The 27,175-nt window shown below is 33.2% G+C and overlaps 2 protein-coding genes across 2 annotated transcripts; both read left to right on the plus strand.

Annotated features, from left to right (window-relative positions):
* The first annotated feature begins 118 nt into the window (after nucleotides 1-118).
* On the plus strand, nucleotides 119-8,197 carry LOC128249405 (protocadherin beta-15-like). Its single transcript, XM_089362166.1, has 4 exons — nucleotides 119-488; nucleotides 3,174-5,570; nucleotides 7,237-7,390; nucleotides 7,743-8,197. The coding sequence occupies exons 1-4, from the start codon at nucleotides 483-485 to the stop codon at nucleotides 7,859-7,861; spliced, it is 2,676 nt and encodes an 891-aa protein (XP_089218292.1). The 5' UTR covers nucleotides 119-482; the 3' UTR covers nucleotides 7,862-8,197.
* On the plus strand, nucleotides 7,743-27,074 carry LOC106878682 (protocadherin Fat 4). Its single transcript, XM_089363300.1, has 11 exons — nucleotides 7,743-8,751; nucleotides 10,770-13,166; nucleotides 13,513-13,666; nucleotides 14,015-14,134; nucleotides 14,490-14,540; nucleotides 16,774-19,172; nucleotides 19,510-19,663; nucleotides 20,014-20,130; nucleotides 23,345-25,758; nucleotides 26,096-26,249; nucleotides 26,600-27,074. Exons 1-11 carry the CDS (start codon nucleotides 8,746-8,748, stop codon nucleotides 26,716-26,718), a joined length of 8,085 nt encoding a protein of 2,694 aa, XP_089219426.1. The 5' UTR covers nucleotides 7,743-8,745; the 3' UTR covers nucleotides 26,719-27,074.
* Nucleotides 27,075-27,175: the final 101 nt, after the last annotated feature.

The raw sequence follows: 27,175 nt of genomic DNA on the forward strand, positions 1-27,175 counted from the left end.
TTACACACACATTAATGTTGAAGTGGAAGTATTGGATAGAAATGATAATGCTCCATATTTTACATTTCCTAGTGTTGACCATTTCACTCTTAATGTCCACTATCATCCGCAAAGTAAGAACGACATCACAGTTCTGAAAGCGTCAGACATGTTGGTGTTATATAGACTTATCATGGCTGACTGTTGGTGGAGCTGATAGTGTGTTGTCCCTCACTTTTCCAGTCTGAGTGAAGCTGGAGTAAGCATCACCCATCTCTCTTCCTTTCTCTGTCTCTCACTCAACCCATGCACACACTCACACTAAACATCACCCTTCCACAAAGGAAGACTGAGAGGAACTGCTGGTTCCCCACTGACTCACCACCAACACTATTCCATCAACATGAAGCCATTGTCACACCATAGCAGCAGTGACACAGACAACCATTAACAACAGAACATTGGGACCAAATCACAGTTTATACAACAAAGGATTTTACACAATGAAGGTAAATCTATTATTCTATATTATTTAACCAGTCATGTTGAATTTGTTTCATATATAGCGATGTGGCAACATCAGAAATGTAATATTTTACTGGTGGCCATATTAGATTTGTGTTAGTCCATATTTAATGTCTTCTTTTCAGACATGGCTGTTGAATATTTTGTTAACAGCTCTAGGAAAACAAAAACTGTTTAGGAATATAATGTCCATTATTTCAATATACTATATTTTTAATGTTCCCAGGTGTTCATGTACTTGTTTTCTTATTCTTAACTCGTTTCTAAATCATTGTGTAGTGATAAATTGATACAGACATTTTATAGGAATTACTTTGAAATATCTTGGTGGCAGAATATTTACATATGTATGAAATTATAGTAATAATATAATAAAATATATTATAAAACTAACATTTGGCTGTATAATAATAGTAACAAGAAAGAAAAGTATTGATAAACATTGATATGGATATTGTGTATATTTTATGTGTTTTATGATGTTTAAGTGTATGTGTTTGTGAGTCTAAATGCATTAATTAGTTAATTTCTGTATATTTTGTCTTGTTTCTTTATTACTTCTTTCATTTACGGCAGTGAACTGGCTGAATCATTAGCACAGCATTTTGGCTGCCTTTACACTCTGAGTTCAAATTCCACCAAGGCCAACATTACCTTTCATCCTTTTGGGGTCAGTTAAATAAGTGCCACTTGAACACTGGGGTTGATGTAATTGACTAGCCCCCCTATCCCAAAATTTCAGGCCTTGGACCCACAATAGTAAAGATTATTAGTCCTTACATTTATAAATTTCAAATTCATCTACTTAGGATTATTTCTGAGCTAATGAACCATACCTGCTGTGTGAAACTTTAAAATTATTGGTATGGTATTCATCACAGTCGAATATTTTAAAAATGTCATCTCAAGCATGTCCTCTATTAATTTAGCGTATGGTTGTTTTACAAAATTTTTTTAAATAGTCACTTGTAATTTTCTGTGAAGTTATATTATACACTAATTACTTATAAAACTATATTTGTTGATGTGACATTGTTTAAAAAATACTAGTATACAACACATAATGTTATAGCCACGAAACCATTGTCGGACAGAGGCATCACTGTCGTGTGGCGTCAGGACATGGAATGGGTAAAGATTAAGACAGGAATATGTCACATCAATAAATATAGTTTTATCAGTAATTAGTGTACAATATAACTTCCAAAAAAATTACAAGTGGTTGGTGTTAGGAAGGGCCTCCAGCTGTAAAAATCCTGCCTAAACAGTCACAGAAGTCTGGTGCAGGCTCTTGTGGTACCGTCCCACCCATGCTAGTATGGAAGATGGACATTAAACAATGATGATGATGATATTATCCTTGCCATTACTATGTTATTGCCATATAACTGGAACTGAATTATAGATATTGTAATATAAAAAGGCCATATTGATTGATTATGATTTAATTTTATGGTTCAAAAGTAAATATTAGTATGGTATCCATAACTTCATTTCACTAAATGACTTTTCTAAATTTGTCATTTAAATAGTTTCTAGTTTATAATTTATATCTTCTCTTTTCTGGAATATCTACTTCTTAATATTATCATAGGGTTATGTGAATGATGACCAGATGTCCATCTTTGGTGCCATTATAACCTTCAGACAAAATTGTATGTGGTTTGAATTTATATTTTTAATCTTTTCTGTTTCAGCAGAATTGTTGTAATCACATAATCTTGTCTTAATCTTTACCCTTTCCATGTCCTGATGCTACATGACATTGATGCCTGTGTCTGACTATTACATTATATGTAGTAAACTAATATTTTTTAAACATCAACAAATATAGTTTTATCAGTAATTAGTGTACAAATATAATAACAGAATAACATTGAATTTATTGCACACATGCACAAATACACTCTTCCCCACTTATATATTGTACCGTGTTCTTGTGAATTACGTTGAGTTATTTGCAGCACAACATTACTGTTAATTCTTTTTTTACATATATTTATATGTTCATACGGGGACCAAAGAAATAAGAGAAACTCTAATGCAAAATAATTTCGTTTGCTTGGCTAACCCTGTTCAAGGGAGCGAACTCAATTTATTCTGTATAACATTATTTTCCCATTAGGCTATAAACAAAATGTAATTATAATTTTTCGTGAAGTCTGTAATGTCTATGTTCAAGTGTCAGCAACTTGTATAATTTTTTTTTTTAATCAGTTAATTATTTTGAAAGTATGGGAATGTGGTGGTTCTTATCTTTATGAAGTTTGGCAAATTGGAGCAGTTTTATAATGAATATAACTTGGAACAATGTTCTATAAGATTAAGTACAATTAATTATTAGAATAAGAAACTGGGCTGTTTAAGTAGTCACAAGTTATCTGACTTATGAGAAGAACCTGTTAAATCATATGAATTAATTGTCAAAATTATTACCTTCTCATTATTGCAAAGACAATTCCAGATAAGTAAAGATCTTCAACTGGCCATAAAATATATAAAAGACAATGTATATCTAGTGAGCAGTAAGTTCCCCTGGGGATACTTTACTTCAGTCCTACTTTTGGTATGTTTTATTATAAGAAGGAGATTATTTATTCATTACTAAAACAGTCTTTCACAATATTTTTTTATTTCTCTCCATTACAAGCTATTTATTTATTTTACAGATTAATAATGTAAAGCTACCATATTCCTGGACATCACGACCAGAGATGTTGTGTCTCTGCATTTTACTAACTTTCTCCCACTGTTATTCAAGTGAAGATATCACATACCATGTTAAAGAAGAGAATATTCCCTACACCTATGTAGGGGACATAGCTATTGACTTACAGGAATCAGATAGCTCTTTCTTAAAGAATAAGGATTTAATTACATTTAGTCAACTCCAGCAGAAGGGAGAACAGTTGTTCAATGTGACGAAAACAGGTAAACTGTACACTGTTCAGACATTGGATGCTGAGTTTGTGTGTAGTTATGAGAAAGAATGTTTTGAAATCGTTAAAGTTGCTGTTCACAAATCCAAGACATTTATGAAGATCTTAAAGATTAAAGTCATAATAGAAGACATCAATGATCACCAACCTGAGTTTCCTGAGAAAGATATCACTCTACATCTTCGGGAAAGTGATGGTAAAGGTATGAAGAAGGCTATACCTAACGCAGTTGATAAGGATGTTGGATATCAGAACAGTTTAATCAAATATGTATTACATGGTGATGGACATTTTTCCTTATCCCAATCAAAAATAGCTGATGAAATATCAACCTTAGAAATTATTTTAGAAGATAAATTAGACAGAGAACAGAAAGACAGTTACAATATTGAGGTCATTGCTAAAGATGGAGGAACTCCACCAAAACAATCTATTTTAAATGTGAAAATATCTGTAGAAGATGAAAATGATAATAAACCAGAATTTTCTCAAAGTATCTACAATGTCTCTATTGAAAATGAACATAAAAAGAATATTCCAGTAGTCACATTATCTGCCAGTGACTTAGACATTGGCAGGAATGGTAAAATATCTTTCTATTTTAGTCAAAAAACTGATGTGAAGATGAGAAAATATTTTCACTTGAATGAAAATACAGGAATGTTATATTTAGCTAAATCAATAGAATTTGGAAAAGAAGAGGATTTCAAATTATATGTGGAAGCCAGGGATAATGGCATTTCCCCTCTCAGTTCCCTGGCAATCGTTCAGATAAATGTTATCAATGAACACAACAATCCTCCAAATATTGATGTGAACTTTATTTCTACACAGAATCACAACACAGCCACCATTCTGGAAGATATCAAAGTTGGTAGTTTCATTGCTTATGTGATGGTCACTGACAATGATGTTGGACACAATGGAGAGGTGAACTGTCATATCAAAGACGACACATTCAAACTACAGTCAATGGGATCAAAGGAATATAAAATAGTTCTAAAGAAAGCAGTAGACAGAGAGACAGAGGAACATTATCACTTTACTGTGTCGTGTGAAGATAAAGGATTACCTGCTCTGAAAACTGATAAAGATCTGTCAATCCAAGTGTTAGATGTGAATGATGTAGAACCACACTTTACGAAAGACACATTCAAGTTCCTTACCTACGAGAATGACAAAGCTAATTTCCCTATTGGCTTTATCAATGCTACAGACCCAGATATTGGTAAGGGAGGTGAATTGTCTTATTCTCTGAGAAATAAACAGCAATATCGTCTGCCATTCCAGATTATCAACTCTGGCTTTATTTCAACAAACCAGTCTTTAGACAGAGAACACAGAGATTTCTATGAGTTTGAGGTTTTTGTGAAAGACAATGGAACACCATCTCTGAATAACACAGTGAATGTTGAAGTGGAAGTATTGGATAGAAATGATAATGCTCCATATTTTACATTTCCTAGTGTTGACCATTTCACTCTTAATGTCCACTATCATCCGCAAAGTAAGAACGACATCACAGTTCTGAAAGCATCTGATATAGACAGTCACATGAATGCATTTCTCAGGTATGAAATCGTTTCAGGTAACGAGAGACAGTTATTTAAACTGGACTCGTTCACTGGTGTGTTATCTTACTCTCGCACAGTTTACCAAAACGATGCCGGATCATATGAGCTTGAGTTTGTTGTGAAAGACAGTGGTACCCCAGTTCTGTCAGCAACAACTAGTGTGTCTTTGACACTGACTGTTAGTAACAAGACGTCACCAATGTTCACAGCTGTGCACCTACCAAGTGATAACACCATAGATGCCACATTGTTGATTATCATTGTAGTAGCAGCTGTGATAGTATCTATAGCTATTGTGGTTTCTATAACACTGTGTATTGTGAGATGTAACAATGTGAGAAATAGCTCCTCTGAAAGAACAGCAGAAGAGAAACAGGCGTACCAATGTCGCAACGAGATGAGACAGTTGATCTATCAAGGTAACAACAGTGTACCTGTGATGTCAGGTAATCGAGGAGAGACATCAGACAGATATGGTCATTCGAGGAGCCATTATTATCCTGAAGACTGGAAGACATCGACAATGAGCAGGACACTTCAGAAGTCTACAAAGGTAAGCTTTACTTGGATTTACTGATTGTTAGTTGTTAATGTTTAATTAAGAATTATATGAATTGAAGACATCGACAGTGAACTGAAGTTTACCAAAAGCATGAAAATATATATCAATCTTCTAGTTTGGTATTCTCTTAAATCTCCTCTGAGTAACAACTTCATATATACTTTTTGTGTAATCTTTACATTTTCATAAATATACTTTTAAATATTATTTCCATAATTATTATCAAACATTGTTTGTATAACATTATCAATTGTGTATTTCATCTGTTTTGTTTGGTTTTGAAGTATTCAGTGTTTTTCAACATATGTCTTAAAGAAATTTTCCATGGATGAAATCCTGTGACTTGTAACTGTTCAAACAAAACACATATATTAAGTTTGTGAAATCAATTATGTTTATAGTATTAGAGCTGCTTCTGATTCAAAATTTAGTTTATTTTATCTTATACTCTTTTAGAATTATGTTGTGATGTGAGTTTAGTGTAGAAATTGTTATTTCTGGTATGTTATGTTATTCATCTACACCATTTGTCTGTGATATTTTATTATTTGACTGTAATGACATTCAATATTTAAATAAGTCATTACACTGTCACATAAATATACAAGTTTTTTTTCTGTTACATAAGGGTTTGGTCCAGATGTAGGGACTGTGTCCATGACCATCACAAAACCTCCATTACAATTGAGGTTAATGTAGCATATTCTCTTGAATAATTACTAGTATAAAACATAAAACAGCTGGAGAAGTATGGGAATAGAGTGAATTTCAGTGGGGAAGATGCTCTGAGGCAGAAAGATTAAATGGTTATTGTAGGGAGCAGAAAGGCTGACAATATGATTTACTAGAGGAGAAGAGATGAGTAAGTTGAGTAGCCCAGGGTGGGACTACCTCTGAGAGTTGAGGCCTCTGAAAGGGAAGATAGAAAAGCAAGAGTCAAAGTTATATGGTCCATCAATATATGGAGATGCAACATAACTGGAAACATGAATTTATAGATTGTGGCTCTCCTGTCCTTTTTCTAAGTATAATGGATCTAAGAATATTTTGTGAGTGTTTTAGGTTGAATAGAGGCTTCTTGAGTTGTGTTTGTGTGAAGTTTTGATCAAAGTCCTCTAATCTAATGATCCCACCTGCCACCAATAACATTGCCTAACCTGCCTTGACCTTCTATAAAGTTCAAATGTGATCACTGCTACTTCACACACAAACATCCTTGGTTTTTAATTAATGTTAAATAGTTAATATTTCATGAGGTATCCTTCTTTCTTGACAATAATTTATGACTATGGTAATTATTTCTTCTCTTCAATAGATGTGTAGTTATAATTATCTAAAATTTCTTAGCTACCGTCTGCATGTTAGTGTGACAATTTTTCTTTTAGTGATCAGTGAAAACTCACTAAGCAATGCACAAACCTCTGTGTCTGAGATGTTTCTTCTCATTTCTTCTTCTCTCACCACTGCTATGGACTCTTTCTCTGAATAGCTTGCTGAAAACTCATTCCAGTCTCAAAACTTTTACTATGGTCTCCTCTCCCATATCTCACACTAACTACTGTCCCTAACTTTTACTCCCCAAAACAATAAGCATCCAGAATTTCCAAATGGTTTTCTTGAACAAATTTAGTCATAGTTGTTTCTTGTTATGTTGCAGCAGAAATACAGTCAACCCATTGAGGTGACATCTTATGGAGACAACAGACCATCTTCTAACTATCCCACTGACACATTAACCAGTTGTAAGAGCAGTGGACAGTGCTGGAGTGAGCGGTCAAGTAGACAGTATGAAGAAATACCAGCAACGTCAGGTAAAACATTCACATTTACTTTTGTTATTTGGTGTGTTTATCATTTTCCCCAATGATATGCCTTGGAGTGAACTCTAAACAAACACCAGGATTTGAAGCACTACCAAAACCTTGTTTCTAATTGTTTTATTAATTCATTTAACACTGATGAGTGAAATTTATAAATTAAAAGTGTAAATCTATTTTTATTTATTAGTTAATTTTCACTGAATACTCTTAAGTTTGTCTAGGTCTAATCGTATAGGGAGGTATTAATTTCTTTATAATAGTTATTTTATAGAGCACTTAATATAAAAGAAGGAAATGTTGACTAAAGCCAGTCAGTGAATACCCATTGGTATATATGTTTCAGGAGTCTATGGTGCCCCACCCGATGTATCAAGCACCATTGAGAGAGACCATTACCAAGACAGATATGTGAAACCTCCAGAGAGACAGTTACCTTCAACACCAGATGTTGTTGTCAGTTAAGTGAGACTGAGAAGATGACACAACAGAAATAATATCACCCTTCAACATTCACACAACATTTAAAACAACACAAATATATTAGTTAGTTAACAATATTGCCAACATATGACTGTACAGTTTGTATGTGTTCCAGACAAAGTATTTGAAAAATGTGTACACCTGGGGTAGGTTTCTGCAGATAAAACTGATATAACATAAATTGTTCTGATTAATCAATTTACAACACTCTATTGTTAGGTAAACCGAAGCAATATTGTAAGAAATCATTGATATATATTCCTTGCAGTGAAATAAAGTTTGACATTAAAAAAATTGTATCAAGCAATAAATATCAACAACTTTAAGATGTTAAACGCTTCTATTGTATTTTAAATATATATATAGTTTACATGGCAGTCTTAAATTTGCTAAATAGGAGATTTAGTTTAGAATTAGGTCAGAAACACACTAACTGTTATTGTCAATATTGTATTTACATTTTAAATTACACACACATTAACAACATCAGCCATATTTTTGTTAATATAACCTCTCTGTTCTACATCAGACATGTTTGTGTTATATAGACTTATCATGGCTGACTGTTGGTGGAGCTGATAGTGTGTTGTCCCTCACTTTTCCAGTCTGAGTGAAGCTGGAGTAAGCATCACTCACCTCTCTTCCTTTCTCCGTCTCTCACTCACACCCATGCACACACTCACACTAAACATCACACATCCACAAAGGAAGACTGAGAGGAACTGCTGGTTCCCCACTGACTCACCACCAACACTATTCCATCAACATGAAGCCATTGTCACACCATAGCAGCAGTGACACAGACAACCATTAACAACAGAACATTGGGACCAAGTCACAGTTTATACAACAAAGGATTTTACACAATGAAGGTAAATCTATTATTCTATATTATCTATCCAGTCATGTTGAATTTGTTTCATATATAGCGATGTTGCAACATCAGAAATGTAATATTCTGATGGTGGCCATATTAGATTTGTGTTAGTTCATATTTAATGTCTTCTTTTCAGACATGGCTGTTGAATATTTTGTTAAGAGCTCTAGGAAAACAAAAACTGTTTAGGAATATAATGTCCATTATTTCAATATACTATATTTTTAATGTTCCCAGGTGTTCATGTACTTGTTTTCTTATTCTTAACTCGTTTCTAAATCATTGTGTAGTGATAAATTGATACAGACATTTTATAGGAATTACTTTGAAATATCTTGGTGGCAGAATATTTACATATGTATGAAATTATAGTAATAATATAATAAAATATATTATAAAACTAACATTTGGCTGTATAATAATAGTAACAAGAAAGAAAAGTATTGATAAACATTGACATGGATATTGTGTATATTTTATGTGTTTTATGATGTTTAAGTGTATGTGTTTGTGAGTCTAAATGCATTAATTAGTTAATTTCTGTATATTTTGTCTTGTTTCTTTATTACTTCTTTCATTTAAGGCAGTGAACTGGCTGAATCATTAGCACAGCATTTTGGCTGCCTTTACACTCTGAGTTCAAATTCCACCAAGGCCAACATTACCTTTCATCCTTTTGGGGTCAGTTAAATAAGTGCCACTTGAACACTGGGGTTGATGTAATTGACTAGCCTCCTATCCCAAAATTTCAGGCCTTGGGCCCACAATAGTAAAGATTATTAGTCCTTACATTTATAAATTTCAAATTCATCTACTTAGGATTATTTCTGAGCTAGTGAACCATACCTGCTGTGTGAAACTTTAAAATTATTGGTATGATATTCATCACAGTCGAATATTTTAAAAATGTCATCTCAAGCATGTCCTCTATTAATTTAGTGTAAGGTTGTTTTACAAAATTTTAAAAAATAGTCACTTGTAATTTTCTGTGAAGTTATATTATACACTAATTACTTATAAAACTATATTTGTTGATGTGACATTGTTTAAAAAATACTAGTATACAACACATAATGTTATAGCCACGAAACCATTGTCGGACAGAGGCATCACTGTCGTGTGGCGTCAGGACATGGAATGGGTAAAGGTTAAGACAGGAATATGTCACATCAATAAATATAGTTTTATCAGTAATTAGTGTACAATATAACTTCCAAAAAAAACATTGAATTTATTGCACACATGCACTCTTCTCCACTTATGTATTGTACCGTGTTCTTGTGAATTACGTTGAGTTATTTGCAGCACAACATTACTGTTGATTTTTTTTTACATATATTTATATGTTCATAGGGGGACCAAAGAAATAAAAGAAACTCTAATGCAAAATAATTTCGTTTGCTTGGCTAACCCTGTTCAAGGGAGCGAACTCAATTTATTCTGTATAACATTATTTTCCCATTAGGCTATAAACAAAATGTAATTATAATTTTTCGTGAAGTCTGTAATGTCTATGTTCAAGTGTCAGCAACTTGTATAATTTTTTTTTTTAATCAGTTAATTATTTTGAAAGTATGGGAATGTGGTGGTTCTTATCTCTATGAAGTTTGGCAAATTGGAGCAGTTTTATAATGAATATAACTTGGAACAATGTTCTATAAAATTAAGTACAATTAATTATTAGAATAAGAAACTGGGCTGTTTAAGTAGTCACAAGTTATCTGACTTATGAGAAGAACCTGTTAAATCATATGAATTAATTGTCAAAATTATTACCTTCTTATTATTATTGCAAAGACAATTCCAGATAAGTAAAGATCTTCAACTGGCCATAAAATATATAAAAGACAATGTATATCTAGTGAGCAGTAAGTTCCCCTGGGGATACTTTACTTCAGTCCTACTTTTGGTATGTTTTATTATAAGAAGGAGATTATTTATTCATTACTAAAACAGTCTTTCACAATATTTTTTTTATTTCTCTCCATTACAAGCTATTTATTTATTTTACAGATTAATAATGTAAAGCTACCATATTCCTGGACATCACGACCAGAGATGTTGTGTCTCTGCATTTTACTAACTTTCTCCCACTGTTATTCAAGTGAAGATATCACATACCATGTTAAAGAAGAGAATATTCCCTACACCTATGTAGGGGACATAGCTATTGACTTACAGGAATCAGATAGCTCTTTCTTAAAGAATAAGGATTTAATTACATTTAGTCAACTCCAGCAGAAGGGAGAACAGTTGTTCAATGTGACGAAAACAGGTAAACTGTACACTGTTCAGACATTGGATGCTGAGTCTGTGTGTAGTTATGAAAAAGAATGTTTTGAAATCGTTAAAGTTGCTGTTCACAAATCCAAGACATTTTTGAAGATCTTAAAGATTAAAGTCATAATAGAAGACATCAATGACCACCAACCTGAGTTTCCTGAGAAAGAAATCACACTAATCTTTGGTGAAGGAGACCGAGATGGTATGAAGAAAACCATTCCTAATGCCATTGACAAAGATAAAGGTTATCAAAACAGCTTAATCAAATATGTATTACATGGTGATGGACATTTTTCCTTATCCCAATCAAAAATAGCTGATGAAATATCAACTTTAGAAATTATTTTAGAAGATAAATTAGACAGAGAAAAGAAAGACAGTTACAATATTGAGGTCATTGCTAAAGATGGGGGAACTCCACCAAAACAATCTGTGCTAAAGGTTAAAATATCTGTAGAAGATGAAAATGATAATAAACCAAAATTTTCCCAAAGTATCTACAATGTCTCTATTGAACATAAACACAAAAAGAATATTCCAGTAGTCACATTGTCTGCCAATGATTTAGATATTGGCAGGAATGGTAAAATATCTTTCTATTTCAGTCAGAAAACTGATGTGAAGATGAGAAAATATTTTCACTTGAATGAAAATACAGGAATGTTATATTTAGCTAAATCAATAGAATTTGGAAAAGAAGAGGATTTCAAATTATATGTGGAAGCCAGGGATAATGGTATTTCCCCTCTCAGTTCTCTGGCAATCGTTCAGATAAATGTTATCAATGAACACAACAATCCTCCAAATATTGATGTGAACTTTATTTCTACACAGAATCACAACACAGCCACCATTCTGGAAGATATCAAAGTTGGTAGTTTCATTGCTTATGTGATGGTCACTGACAATGATGTTGGACACAATGGAGAGGTGAACTGTCATATCAAAGACGACACATTCAAACTACAGTCAATGGGATCAAAGGAATATAAAATAGTTCTAAAGAAAGCAGTAGACAGAGAGACAGAGGAACATTATCACTTTACTGTGTCGTGTGAAGATAAAGGATTACCTGCTCTGAAAACTGATAAAGATCTGTCAATCCAAGTGTTAGATGTGAATGATGTAGAACCACACTTTACGAAAGACACATTCAAGTTCCTTACCTACGAGAATGACAAAGCTAATTTCCCTATTGGCTTTATCAATGCTACAGACCCAGATATTGGTAAGGGAGGTGAATTGTCTTATTCTCTGAGAAATAAACAGCAATATCGTCTGCCATTCCAGATTATCAACTCTGGCTTTATTTCAACAAACCAGTCTTTAGACAGAGAACACAGAGATTTCTATGAGTTTGAGGTTTTTGTGAAAGACAATGGAACACCATCTCTGAATAACACAGTGAATGTTGAAGTGGAAGTATTGGATAGAAATGATAATGCTCCATATTTTACATTTCCTAGTGTTGACCATTTCACTCTTAATGTCCACTATCATCCGCAAAGTAAGAACGACATCACAGTTCTGAAAGCATCTGATATAGACAGTCACATGAATGCTTTTCTCAGGTATGAAATCGTTTCAGGTAACGAGAGACAGTTATTTAAACTGGACTCGTTCACTGGTGTGTTATCTTACTCTCGCACAGTTTACCAAAACGATGCCGGATCATATGAGCTTGAGTTTGTTGTGAAAGACAGTGGTACCCCAGTTCTGTCAGCAACAACTAGTGTGTCTTTGACACTGACTGTTAGTAACAAGACGTCACCAATGTTCACAGCTGTGCACCTACCAAGTGATAACACAATAGATGCCACATTGTTGATTATCATTGTAGTAGCAGCTGTGATAGTATCTATAGCTATTGTGGTTTCTATAACACTGTGTATTGTGAGATGTAACAATGTGAGAAATAGCTCCTCTGAAAGAACAGCAGAAGAGAAACAGGCATACCAATGTCGCAATGAGATGAGACAGTTGATCTATCAAGGTAACAACAGTGTATCTGTGATGTCAGGTAATCGAGGAGAGACATCAGACAGATATGGTCATTCGAGGAGCCATTACTATCCAGATGACTGGAAGATGTCTACAATGAACAGATCACTTCAAAAGTCTACAAAGGTAAGCTTTACTTCGATTGATTGTTTGTTAGTAGTTTATGTTTAATTAAGAATTATATGACTGGAAGACATCAACAATGAATAGAACTTTACCAAAATGCATGAAAGTGTGTGGTAATATTCTCTGTTGATAATCTTATAATTATTTACTGAATATAGGTTTTAAATGTTAGTTATATTCTTAGTCTGTAAATGTTTAACTTTCTTCCTTCATATTGATTTTACGCCAATAACATGAATGATGATTGATATCAATATTTTATAATGCATAGATTTTGTAAAATTTTAAAGATAATATGTTATATTAAAAGTGCAATAAGACATAAAATAATTTGTTTTTGTAACAGCAGAAATATAGTCAACCCATTGAGGTGACATCTTATGGAGACAACAGACCATCTTCAAACTATCCCACTGACACATTGACGAGTCGTAAGAGTAGTGGACAGTGCTGGAGTGAGCGGTCAAGTAGACAGTATGAAGAAATACCAGCAATGTCAGGTAAAACAATTTTCTTTATCAATAATAATTGGTGCATCTCTCATTTTTCCCAGTGACATATCTTGGAGTGAATTTTAAAGAGACACTAGGTTTTTGAAGACTTCCCAAATCTTGTTTCTAATTGTTGTATCAATTAATGAAAAAGTTTCGAATTAAATTTATTACCCAAATACATAAATCCATTTGTATTTTGTAGTTAATTGTTAAAAGGTATACTCAAGTGCATGTCTAATTATATGATGAGATTAATTCGTTCATCATAGTTGTTTTACAGATCACCAAAGTCAGTTAATAATTATTGTCTCTGTGAATTCTGTAATAAGTTTATTTGATGTATATGTGTTTCAGGAATCTATGGTGGTGCCCCACCTGATGTATCAAGCACCATTGAGAGAGACCATTACCAAGACAGATATGTGAAACCTCCAGAGAGACAGTTACCTTCAACACCAGATGTTGTTGCCATTTAAGTGAGACTGAGAAGATGACACACCAGAAATAATATCACCCTACAACATTTAAAACAACACAAATATATTAGTTCGATAATAATATTTCCCCACATATGACTGAATATCTTTGTATGTGTTTGAGACAATAATTTTACTGCTTAGGTAAGAGGAATAAATTTATAACTCTGTATTGTTAGGTAAACCAAAGATAAAGGAATTACTGTAATAAATTATAGATTGACATTCTTACTTGTGAAATACAATTTAAGATTAAAAATATTTTAAGCAATAAATATGAGATAATTGTATTACATATATTTCAGTTGTAAAATGATTATATTACATTTTAGAAATTATACTTTATTTCACAGTTTTAACTTCTCCATTTTATATTCTAAATAGGAGAATTAATTTAGAATTAGGTCAGACAGACACTAACTATTATTGTCAATATTATATTTACTTTCTAATTCACAGACACACTTTAATGTCAGCCATATTTTGTTAATATAACCTCTATGTTCTAAGCATTTCTATGTCAGTCTCTCTCTCTATATCAGACATGTTTGTGTTATATAGACTTATGGCTGACTGGTAGTGGAGCTGATAGTGTGTGTTCTCTCTTTCCTTTCTTTGTGGAGGGGAAACACATCTTGTCTGAGTGAGGCTAGAGAAAGCATCACTTCTGAGTGAGGCTAGAGTAAGCATCACTCATATACCCCCCCCCCCCCTTCTCTCTCTCTCTCTGTCTCTCTCTCTTACACACACACACACACACACAAGCATTAAACAACACACATCCACAAAGGAAGACTGAGAGGAACTGCTGGTTCCCCACTGACTCACCACTAACACTATTCCATCAACATGAAGCCATTGTCACACCATAGCAGCAGTGACACAGACAACCATTAACAACAGAACATTGGGACCAAGTCACAGTTTATACAACAAAGGATTTTACACAATGAAGGTAAGTTTGTTGTTCCTTGTTATTTATTCACTTGTGTGTAATAATGATTTCATATATAACCATATTATAATATCAAAATGTAACATTCTAATGGTGGCCATATTAGATCTGTGTTTCTTCTCATTTAATGTCTTTATAAGTTGGTTATGGAATAGATTGTGAAAAACAGAGAATGAAGTGAATGTGTTCAATCCTAGTTACTAGCATACTGCTCAAAGTATCTTCCGTGGTCTTGTGTTTTCACACTTTTTATCTTGTCTGTCTTTTTTTATTTCAATTTTACTTCATCTACCACTCAGACATTGTATGGCTTTAGACCATCCTACATATATAGAAGCGGGTGTCTGGGATATATATACACATATATATATTGCAATTCAGGTTCATATAAGAAATTTAATTAAGAAAAAGAATATCAGTTAAAAAGTATTGTTATTTTTGTGATAGTATATTGTGTGTGTGTGTGTGTGTGTGTGTGTGTGTGTGTGTGTGTGTGTGTGTGTGTGTGTGTGTGTGTGTGTGATGTAAATGTTCATTGCTTTGTGTGAGTTATTGATGAGTATAGCTTTGGATTCGCTCCCTTTGTTCAGTCACTGAACAGTATTCACGATGTAATAGTTCATACTTGTTGCCTATGAAATGTGTTTAAGGAATTAAAGGTACAAATATGGCCAATGTTGATTAGTAAATGATTGTTTTTAAACCCCGAAGTATTTCCAACATTTTCTAGTATATTCTTTGATCATTGTCATCATGCTTTTATTAACATTCACTTTTCCATGTTTCTATGGGTCAGAAAGAGTTTATTGAGTCAGATTTTCTAGGGACTAATGCCCTTCCTGTTGCCAAACCTCACCTATTTCCAAATAAGGTAATATTTCCTCTTGGCCAGACATGTTTTAATAGATGATTGGAAATGAACACCACTGCTTGTATAACAGTGTCACTCTTTTACAACTGTCACGTAATATAAAGAGAAGGGGAGACACATACACATATACATGATGGATTTCTTTCATTCAGTTTCTATCTACCAAGTCCATTCGCAAGCATTTGGTCAGACTGAAGCTATAGTAGAAGACACTTGTCTAAGATGTCATGCAGTGGGACTGAACCCAAACCATGTGATTGGGAAGCAAACTTCTTAATCACGCGCATGCGCGCGCGCATCTGTGCGCGTGTAAATTACATAACTAAGCATATTTTCATCGAAAATTGCTCAATTTCTTAAAATTGCTTGTCCTATTTAAGGGAAATAACTCAAAGTTCCATTCAATATTTGTAGTTTGACCTGTAAAAATATTGATGCTAAGATTCCATTGTAAAATGACAGCCAAAATATTTATATCATCTTGCCCACAATTCACCTTTCTCATCTTTAGTTAATTTACTTAAAAATTAGACAGATTGATGTTTGTTTCAGAATGCTTATCTGAAAATAAGTGCCACTTTTACTCTAAAAGTCTTCAGAAATTCTATGAATCATTGAATCTTAATATACATAATTAAATTTGGTGAGAATTGGTTGTATAACTCCTGTCCACTTGTACATGATCTTAAGAATACTAGCATTTCTGTTCTTCATTGAAAATATTTTTATGAACGAAGACTTGGTTTGCAAATCCATACATTTCTTGTTGATATAAGATACATATTTTTTTTTGTTTCAGGTTTAATATTATAAACCATCTTTTTCCTGGATACTGCGTTAATATCAAGATCAGGAATGTTGCTATTTCTCTACGTTTTACTGACTTTCTTCGATTGTTCTCTAAGTGAAGATATCACTTACCATGTTGAAGAAGAGAAGAATCCCTATACTTATGTAGGGGACATTGCTACTGACTTACAGGAATCAGACAACCCCTTCTTAAAAAATAAGGATTTAATTACATTTAGTCAACTCCAACAAAAGGGAGAACAGTTGTTCAATGTGACGAAAACAGGTAAACTGTACACTGTTCAGACATTGGATGCTGAGTCTGTGTGTAGTTATGAGAAAGAATGTTTTGAAATTGTTAAAGTTGCTGTTCACAAATCCAAGACATTTATGAAGATCTTAAAGATTAAAGTCATAATAGAAGACATCAATGATCATCAGCCTGATTTTCCTGAGAAAGAAATCACTCTACATTTCAGGGAAGGAGATGGTAAAGGTATGAAGAAAACTATCCCGGGTGCTATTGACAAAGATATTGGATACCAGAACAGCTTGATTACATATGTACTAAGAAATGATAGATATTTTTCCTTATCAGTCTCCAAAGAAGCTGATGGTTTATCATCATTAGAAATTATATTAGAGGGTAAATTAGACAGAGAAAAGGAGGACAGTTACAATATTGAAGTCATTGCTAAAGATGGAGGAATTCCACCAAAACAATCTGGTTTAAATGTGAAAATATCTGTAGAAGATGAAAATGATAATAAACCAGAATTTTCTCAAAGTATCTACAATGTCTCTATTGAACATAAGCATAAAAAGAATATTCCAGTAGTCACATTGTCTGCCAGTGATTTAGATATTGGTAGGAATGGTAAAATATCTTTCTATTTTAGTAGAAAAACTCCTGATAAAATAAGGAATAATTTTGTATTGAAAGAAAACACTGGTGTGTTGTATTTAGCTAAACAATTACAAATTGGTAAAGAAGAATCATATAAATTATACATTGAAGCAAGGGATGAAGGCAGTCCCCCACTAAGTTCCATAGCTACTGTTATAGTAAATGTCATCAACCAACACAACAATCCCCCAAACATTGATGTGAATTTTATTTCTACACAGAATCACAACACAGCTACCATTCTGGAAGATATCAAAGTTGGTAGTTTCATTGCTTATGTGATGGTCACTGACAATGATGTTGGACACAATGGACAGGTGAACTGTCATATCAAAGATGACACATTCAAACTACAGTCAATGGGATCAAAGGAATATAAAATAGTTCTAAAGAAAGCAGTAGACAGAGAGACAGAGGAACATTATCACTTTACTGTGTCGTGTGAAGATAAAGGATTACCTGCTCTGAAAACTGATAAAGATCTGTCAATCCAAGTGTTAGATGTGAATGATGTAGAACCACACTTTACGAAAGACACATTCAAGTTCCTTACCTATGAGAATGACAAAGCTAATTTCCCTATTGGCTTTATCAATGCTACAGACCCAGATATTGGTAAGGGAGGTGAATTGTCTTATTCTCTGAGAAATAAACAGCAATATCATCTGCCATTCCAGATTATCAACTCTGGCTTTATTTCAACAAACCAGTCTTTAGACAGAGAACACAGAGATTTCTATGAGTTTGAGGTTTTTGTGAAAGACAATGGAACACCGTCTCTGAATAACACAGTGAATGTTGAAGTGGAAGTATTGGATAGAAATGATAATGCTCCATATTTTACATTTCCCAGTGTTGACCATTTCACTCTTAATGTCCACTATCATCCGCAAAGTAAGAACGACATCACAGTTCTGAAAGCATCTGATATAGACAGTCACATGAATGCTTTTCTCAGGTATGAAATCGTTTCAGGTAACGAGAGACAGTTATTTAAACTGGACTCGTTCACTGGTGTGTTATCTTACTCTCGCACAGTTTACCAAAATGATGCCGGATCATATGAGCTTGAGTTTGTTGTGAAAGACAGTGGTACTCCAGTTCTGTCAGCAACAACTAGTGTGTCTTTGACACTGACTGTTAGTAACAAGACGTCACCAATGTTCACAGCTGTGCACCTACCAAGTGATAACACAATAGATGCCACATTGTTGATTATCATTGTAGTAGCAGCTGTGATAGTATCTATAGCTATTGTGGTTTCTATAACACTGTGTATTGTGAGATGTAACAATGTGAGAAATAGCTCCTCTGAAAGAACAGCAGAAGAGAAACAGGCATACCAATGTCGCAATGAGATGAGACAGTTGATCTATCAAGGTAACAACAGTGTATCTGTGATGTCAGGTAATCGAGGAGAGACATCAGACAGATATGGTCATTCGAGGAGCCATTACTATCCAGATGACTGGAAGATGTCTACAATGAACAGAAGTCTTCAAAAGTCTACAAAGGTAAGCTTTACTTCGATCGACTATTTGTTAGTAGTTTATGTTTAATTAAGAATTATATGACTGGATGACATCAACAATGAATAGAACTTTACCAAAAAGCATGAAAGTGTGTGGTAATATTCTCTGTTGATAATCTTATAATTATTTACTGAATATTGGTTTTAAATGTTTGTTATATTCTTAGTCTGTAAAGTATAAAGTTTGTTTCTTCACACTTATTTTAAGCCAGTAACATGAATCATGATTGATATTATTATGATATAACGATTGGATTTTGCAAAATTTTATATTTTACTAAAATTGCAATGAGACATGAAATAATTTGTTTCTCTAACAGCAGAAATACAGTCAACCCATTGAGGTAACATCTTATGGAGACAACAGACCATCTTCTAACTATCCCACTGACACATTGACCAGTCGTAAGAGTAGTGGACAGTGCTGGAGTGAGCGGTCAAGTAGACAGTATGAAGAAATACCAGCAATGTCAGGTAAAACAATTTCGTTTATCTATAATAATTGGTGCATCTCTCATTTTTCCCAGTGACATATCTTGGAGTGAATTTTAAAGAAATACTAGGTTTTTGAAGACTTCCCAAATCTTGTTTCTAATTGTTATATCAATTAATGAAAAAGTTTGGCTAATTATATTTATAACCTAAATACATAAATGTATTTGTATTTTGTAGTTAATTGTTAAAAGTTATACTCAAGTGCATGTCTAATTATATGATGAGATTCATTCGTTCATCATAGTTGTTTTACAGATCACCAAAGTCAGTTAATAATTATTGTCTCTGTGAATTCTGTATTAAGTTTCTTTGATGTATATGTGTTTCAGGAATCTATGGTGGTGCCCCACCTGATGTATCAAGCACCATTGAGAGAGACCATTACCAAGACAGATATGTGAAACCTCCAGAGAGACAGTTACCTTCAACACCAGATGTTGTTGTCAGTTAAGTGAGACTGAGAAGTTAACAACAGAAATAATATCACCCTTCAACATTCACACAATATTTAAAACAACACAAATATATTAGTTAATTATTAAAATTGCCTACATGTGATTGGATATCTGTGTGTGTTTCAGACAATAATTTTACAGCTTCAGATATGAGGAATAAATATATAACTCTGTATTGTTAGGTTAACCAAAGATAAAGTAATTACTTTAAGAAATTATGAATTGATATTTTTTTTTTGTGAAATACAATTTAAAATTAAAAATATATTAAGCAATAAATATGAGATAATTGTATAACACATATTTCAGTTGTAAAATGATTATATTACATTTTAGAAATTATACTTTATTTCACAGCTTTAACTATTCCATTTATATTGTGAATTGGAAAGGTAGTTTGAAATTAGGTCAGACACACACTAACTATTATTATCAATATTGTATTTATAATTTACATTACACACACATTACCAACATCAGCCATATTTTGTTAATACAACCTCTCTGTTCTAAGGATTTCTATGTCAGTCTCTCTCCACATCAGACATGTTGGTGTTATATAGACTTATTATGGCTGACTGTTAGTGGAGCTCATAGTACGTCTTCTCTCTCCACCTCTTCCCCTCTGTTCTTTGTGAGGGAAATATAACTTCTAGTTTGAGTGAGGCTGGAGTAAGCATCACTCATCTCTCTCTCTCTCTTCCTTTCTCTGTCTCTCACTCACACCCATGCACACACTCACACTAAACATCACACATCCACAAAGGAAGACTGAGAGGAACTGCTGGTTCCCCACTGACTCACCACCAACACTATTCCATCAACATGAAGCCATTGTCACACCATAGCAGCAGTGACACAGACAACCATTAACAACAGAACATTGGGACCAAGTCACAGTTTATAACAAAGGATTTTACACAATGAAGGTAAGTTTATTGTTCCTTGTTATTTATCCACTTATGTGACATAATAATTTAACATATCACCAGGTTGTAGCATCAAAATGTAATATTCTAATGGTAGCCATATTAAATCTGTGTTAGTTTTCATTTAATGTCTTCCTTTCCATCATGGCTTTCAAGGATTTTGTGAGAAATATTTAAGGTACAGAAAATATGTTCAGCTTTAGTATTTTATAACATTTTTCTTTTCAAGGCATTTGGTATCAGTTTTGAGCTGTTCATAATATATGTGTTATATTTTAACATTGCACATAATTCCTATTTTATTTAATCACTAACATGTTAAGAATTTTAGATAACAGGTCAGTGCTATTCCTGATATTTCACTAATTTCCTGATGTATCGTGGTTGAAATCTATTTAGTAACATTCAATGTGAGTTATTTGCAGTGTTGTGAATGGATAAAGAATATTGATGTACTTAATGCTATTGACTATTATTCGAATGCATATCCTTTATCTATCATGTATTTTCTTTTGTAACACCAAGTTCCTTTGTGTAATTCTTTATGGTTAAAACATGGAAAGGTCATGGCTGGAGTACCTTAGATCAAAGTCTGCTATAGTTTAATTTTATTTTGAACTATAAGGAACAATTAAATACAATTCTGTTATGATATCATGTGTTTGCTGGTTGTAATAAAAATAAGCATGATATTTAAATAAAAAAAAAAATTATTATTTGTTAAAATCTAATCACTCAACTAAATACTCCATTTAGCATAATGAAATCTTATTGCGGAAAAAGTTTTTTTCACATTTGATTTAATATTTAAATTAGACTTGCACAAATGATTGTCATAAATAAAGTTCAAAGAAAGCAGCAAGCTGCTTGTATAACAAATATGTGTAACAAGTAATTAATGATGTTGTTTTACTGAATTCCTTTTCTTTAAGGAATCATCCTAGATGTTAATATTTGAACTTGATTTAAGTCAGCAAGCTGCCAGAATCGTTAGCATGCCGGGCAAAATGCTTAATGACATTTAAACCCTCCTTATGTTCAAATTCCGCCAAGGTCGACTTTATCTTCCATCCTTTCAGGGTTGATAAAATAAGTACCAGCTGAGCCCTGGAGTCGATGTAATTGCCTTTCCTTGTCCCTCAAAGTTGCTGGCCTTGTGCCAAAATTTGAAACCAGTATTATAACTTGATTTGAGTTAGAGCTTTACTCCTGAAAATAGCATATTGTGTTTTATGTAGAGTTATTGAACAGAAAATCTAAATATCAAATGTCGATCAGTATAGAGTAGGAATCTGAATTTGTGAATGGTAATAAACAGAGAGATATTTTATCATGACTGTTTAATATGGAATATGATATTTGAGAATTTCATCCTTAGTTTTACAATAATACTCAATGGAAGATATCTCACAGCAGTTATGAAATATATCATTCTAGATGGACAAGTTCTTAGTTGTGATGACAACTTTCATTCCAGCTTTACAGAGTATTATAATATAGGTGCAGGCATGACTGCTTAAGAAGCTCATTTCTCTTGGGTTCCATTGCACTGTGCAGGAACTTGGGCAAGTGTTTTCTTCTCTTGCCCCATGTTCATCAATGACTTGTGAGTGAATGTGGTAGGCGGAAACTGCATGGTAACTTGTGTGTGTGTGTGTTTGTCTGTCCTCCTCGCACTGGTTGACAATTATTGCTGGTCTGCTAAGTCAAAAATTAGTTTTATGGTAGATTCTTCTGGTGTCTCATCACGGCCGAAGTCCAATTACTGAAACAGATAATATAGCTTTGTTTTTCTTGAAGCTTCTGTAATTTCTGTGTAATTTGTAGTTTATTCTCAAGGGAGATAACTCGTTTTGATATTTGACCCTTTCGCATGCAGATTACGCTTATTGATTCACATTATTTCGAATTAATCATGCATTATTTTGTAGCTTTGAGATTTTTATGATATGTTTGCTTATCAGTTTTCAAGGACGTTGTAGAGTAGGTGTGAGAGGCCAAATTTGGCTGGTTTGAACCTGAAACAAGTAGAATATTTAGGCCAGATAGGGCTGGTTTGAATGCTAAAGGTTAAAATAAATGTTTGCCTTACATCCTCCATTAAAATCTGATATTAGTTAATTATTTTAATATCTCACGTCAAAGACGACTAATATATATTTGAGCTTAACTTCATATTATTTAGCTGTTATCTTGCTCACTATATAGTTTTTAGAAAAATAAAACAATCAGACATAGTTTACCAAACTTCATTAATAATTTAACGTTTGTTTCAGATTCGGAATTAAAAGCCATCATAACAATGTCTACTATATTAACATCAGGACCAGAAATGCTGTTCTGTCTGTGTGTTTTACTGACTTTCTTCCACTGTTATTTAAGTGAAGATATCACATATCATGTTAAAGAAGAGAATATTCCTCATACCTACGTAGGGGACATTGCTACTGACTTACAGAAATCAGACAGCTCCTTCTTAAAGAATAAGGATTTAATTACATTTAGTCAACTCCAACAAAAGGGAGAACAGTTGTTCAATGTGACGAAAACAGGTAAACTGTACACTGTTCAAACATTGGATGCTGAGTCTGTGTGTAGTTATGAGAAAGAATGTTTTGAAATCGTAAAAGTTGCTGTTCACAAATCCAAGACATTTATGAAGATCTTAAAGACTAAAGTCGTAATAGAAGACATCAATGACCACCAACCTGAATTTCCAACTAAAGAAGTCAACATTCAGTTTTCTGAAACGGATGGTAAAGGTACAAAGAGATCGATAGAAAATGCTATAGATAAAGATTTGGGATATCAGAACAGCTTAATTACATATGAATTAAAAGATGATAGAAGCCACTTTTCATTACTTGTTGTCAAACGTGCAGATGGAATATCATCATTAGAAATTATTTTAGAAAAGAAATTAGACAGAGAAACAAAAGACAGTTACAATATTGAGGTCATTGCTAAAGATGGAGGAACTCCACCAAACCAATCTGTTTTAAATGTTAAAATATCTGTTGAAGATGAAAATGACAACAGACCACAATTTTCTCAAAGCGTTTACAATTTCTCTATTGAGCATAAACATAAAAAGAATATTCCGGTAGTCACATTATCTGCCAGTGATTTAGACATTGGCAGGAATGGTAAAATATCTTTCTATTTCAGTCCGAAGACTGATATGCAAATGAAGAAATATTTTAATATTGATGAAAACTCTGGAAAAATATTCTTAATAAAATCTTTTGAGGTTGACACCAAAAATTCTTTAAAATTATATATTGAAGCTAAAGATAATGGAATTCCTCCTCTCAGTTCCATAGCAACCGTTATGGTAAATGTCATCAACCAACACAACAATCCCCCAAATATTGATGTGAACTTTATTTCTACACAGAATCACAACACAGCTACCATTCTGGAAGATATCAAAGTTGGTAGTTTCATTGCTTATGTGATGGTCACTGACAATGATGTTGGACACAATGGAGAGGTGAACTGTCATATCAAAGACGACACATTCAAACTACAGTCAATGGGATCAAAGGAATATAAAATAGTTCTAAAGAAAGCAGTAGACAGAGAGACACAGGAACATTATCACTTTACTGTGTCGTGTGAAGATAAAGGACTACCTGCTCTGAAAACTGATAAAGATCTGTCAATCCAAGTGTTAGATGTGAATGATGTAGAACCACACTTTACGAAAGACACATTCAAGTTCCTTACCTATGAGAATGACAAAGCTAATTTCCCTATTGGCTTTATCAATGCTACAGACCCAGATATTGGTAAGGGAGGTGAATTGTCTTATTCTCTGAGAAATAAACAGCAATATCGTCTGCCATTCCAGATTATCAACTCTGGCTTTATTTCAACAAACCAGTCTTTAGACAGAGAACACAGAGATTTCTATGAGTTTGAGGTTTTTGTGAAAGACAATGGAACACCATCTTTGAACAACACAGTGAATGTTGAAGTGGAAGTATTGGATAGAAATGATAATGCTCCATATTTTACATTTCCTAGTGTTGACCATTTCACTCTTAATGTCCACTATCATCCGCAAAGTAAGAACGACATCACAGTTCTGAAAGCATCTGATATAGACAGTCACATGAATGCTTTTCTCAGGTATGAAATCGTTTCAGGTAACGAGAGACAGTTATTTAAACTGGACTCGTTCACTGGTGTGTTATCTTACTCTCGCACAGTTTACCAAAATGATGCCGGATCATATGAGCTTGAGTTTGTTGTGAAAGACAGTGGTACTCCAGTTCTGTCAGCAACAACTAGTGTGTCTTTGACACTGACTGTTAGTAACAAGACGTCACCAATGTTCACAGCTGTGCACCTACCAAGTGATAACACCATAGATGCCACATTGTTGATTATCATTGTAGTAGCAGCTGTGATAGTATCTATAGCTATTGTGGTTTCTATAACACTGTGTATTGTGAGATGTAACAATGTGAGAAATAGCTCCTCTGAAAGAACAGCAGAAGAGAAACAGGCATACCAATGTCGCAATGAGATGAGACAGTTGATCTATCAAGGTAACAACAGTGTACCTGTGATGTCAGGTAATCGAGGAGAGACATCAGACAGATATGGTCATTCGAGGAGCCATTACTATCCAGAAGACTGGAAGACATCGACAATGAACAGAAGTCTTCAGAAGTCTACAAAGGTAAGCTTTTCTTTAATTAACAATTTGTTAGTAAATAATGTGTAATTAATAATTATATGACTGGAAGACATCAACAATGAATAGAACTTTACCAAAAAGCATGAAGGTGTGTGGTAATATTCTCTGTTGATAATCTTATAATTATTTACTGAATATTGGTTTTAAATGTTAGTTATATTCTTAGTCTGTAAATTATAAAGTTTGTTTCTTCACACTTATTTTAAGCCAGTAACATGAATCATGATTGATATTATTATGATATAACGATTGGATTTTGTAAAATTTTATATTTTACTAAAATTGCAATGAGACATGAAATGATTTGTTTCTCTAACAGCAGAAATACAGTCAACCTATAGAGGTAACATCTTATGGAGATAACAGACCATCTTCTAACTATCCCACTGACACATTGACCAGTCGTAAGAGTAGTGGACAGTGCTGGAGTGAGCGGTCAAGTAGACAGTATGAAGAAATACCAGCAATGTCAGGTAAAACAATTTCCTCTATCTATAATAATTGGTGCATCTCTCATTTTTCCCAGTGACATTTTTTGGAGTGAATTTTAAAGAAACACTAGGATTTTGAGGACTTCCCAAATCTTGTTTCTAATTGTTGTATCAATTGATGAAAAAGTTTGGCGAATTATATTTATAACCCAAATACATAAATCCATTTGTATTTTGTAGTTAATTGTTAAAAGGTATACTCAAGTGCATGTCTAATTATATGATGAGATTAATTCGTTCATCATAGTTGTTTTACAGATCATCAAAGTCATTTAATAATTATTGTCTCTGTGAATTCTGTAATAAGTTTATTTGATGTATATGTGTTTCAGGAATCTATGGTGCCCCACCTGATGTATCAAGCACCATTGAGAGAGACCATTACCAAGACAGATATGTGAAACCTCCAGAGAGACAGTTACCTTCAACACCAGATGTTGTTGTCAGTTAAGTGAGACTGAGAAGATGACACAACAGAAATTATATCACCCTTCAACATTCACACAACATTTAAAACAACACAAATATATTAGTTAGTTAACAATACTTCCCCACATATGACTGAATAGTTTGTATGTGTTTCAAACAAAGTATTTGAAATGTGTACATCTGGGGTAGGGTTGTGCAGATAAAACTAATATAACATCAATTATTCTGATTAATCAATTTACAACACTCTATTGTTAGGTAAACCAAAGGTAAATGCAATATTGTAAGAAATCATTGATATATATTCCTCGCAGTGAAATAAAGTTTGACATTAAATAAATTGTATCAAGCAATAAATAGCAACTTTATGATATAAAATGCTTCTATTGTATTTTAAATATATATATATATAGTTTACATGGCAGCCTTAAATTTGCTAAATAGGAGATTTAGTTTAGAATTAGGTCACCCACACATTG

This window comes from Octopus bimaculoides, chromosome 14 (genome assembly GCF_046866305.1).
Source record: "Octopus bimaculoides isolate indiv1 chromosome 14, ASM4686630v1, whole genome shotgun sequence".
Classification (NCBI taxonomy): Eukaryota; Metazoa; Mollusca; class Cephalopoda; order Octopoda; family Octopodidae; genus Octopus; species Octopus bimaculoides.

Coding starts and splice junctions, on each gene's coding strand:
- LOC106878682 (XM_089363300.1), top strand. Junction 14,541..16,773: donor GAGAATTAATTTAGAATTAG/GTCAGACAGACA, acceptor GTTTAATATTAT/AAACCATCTTTTTCCTGGAT. Junction 20,131..23,344: donor AACACCAGATGTTGTTGTCA/GTTAAGTGAGAC, acceptor CGTTTGTTTCAG/ATTCGGAATTAAAAGCCATC.
- LOC128249405 (XM_089362166.1), top strand. Junction 5,571..7,236: donor CACTTCAGAAGTCTACAAAG/GTAAGCTTTACT, acceptor GTTATGTTGCAG/CAGAAATACAGTCAACCCAT. Junction 7,391..7,742: donor AGAAATACCAGCAACGTCAG/GTAAAACATTCA, acceptor TATATGTTTCAG/GAGTCTATGGTGCCCCACCC.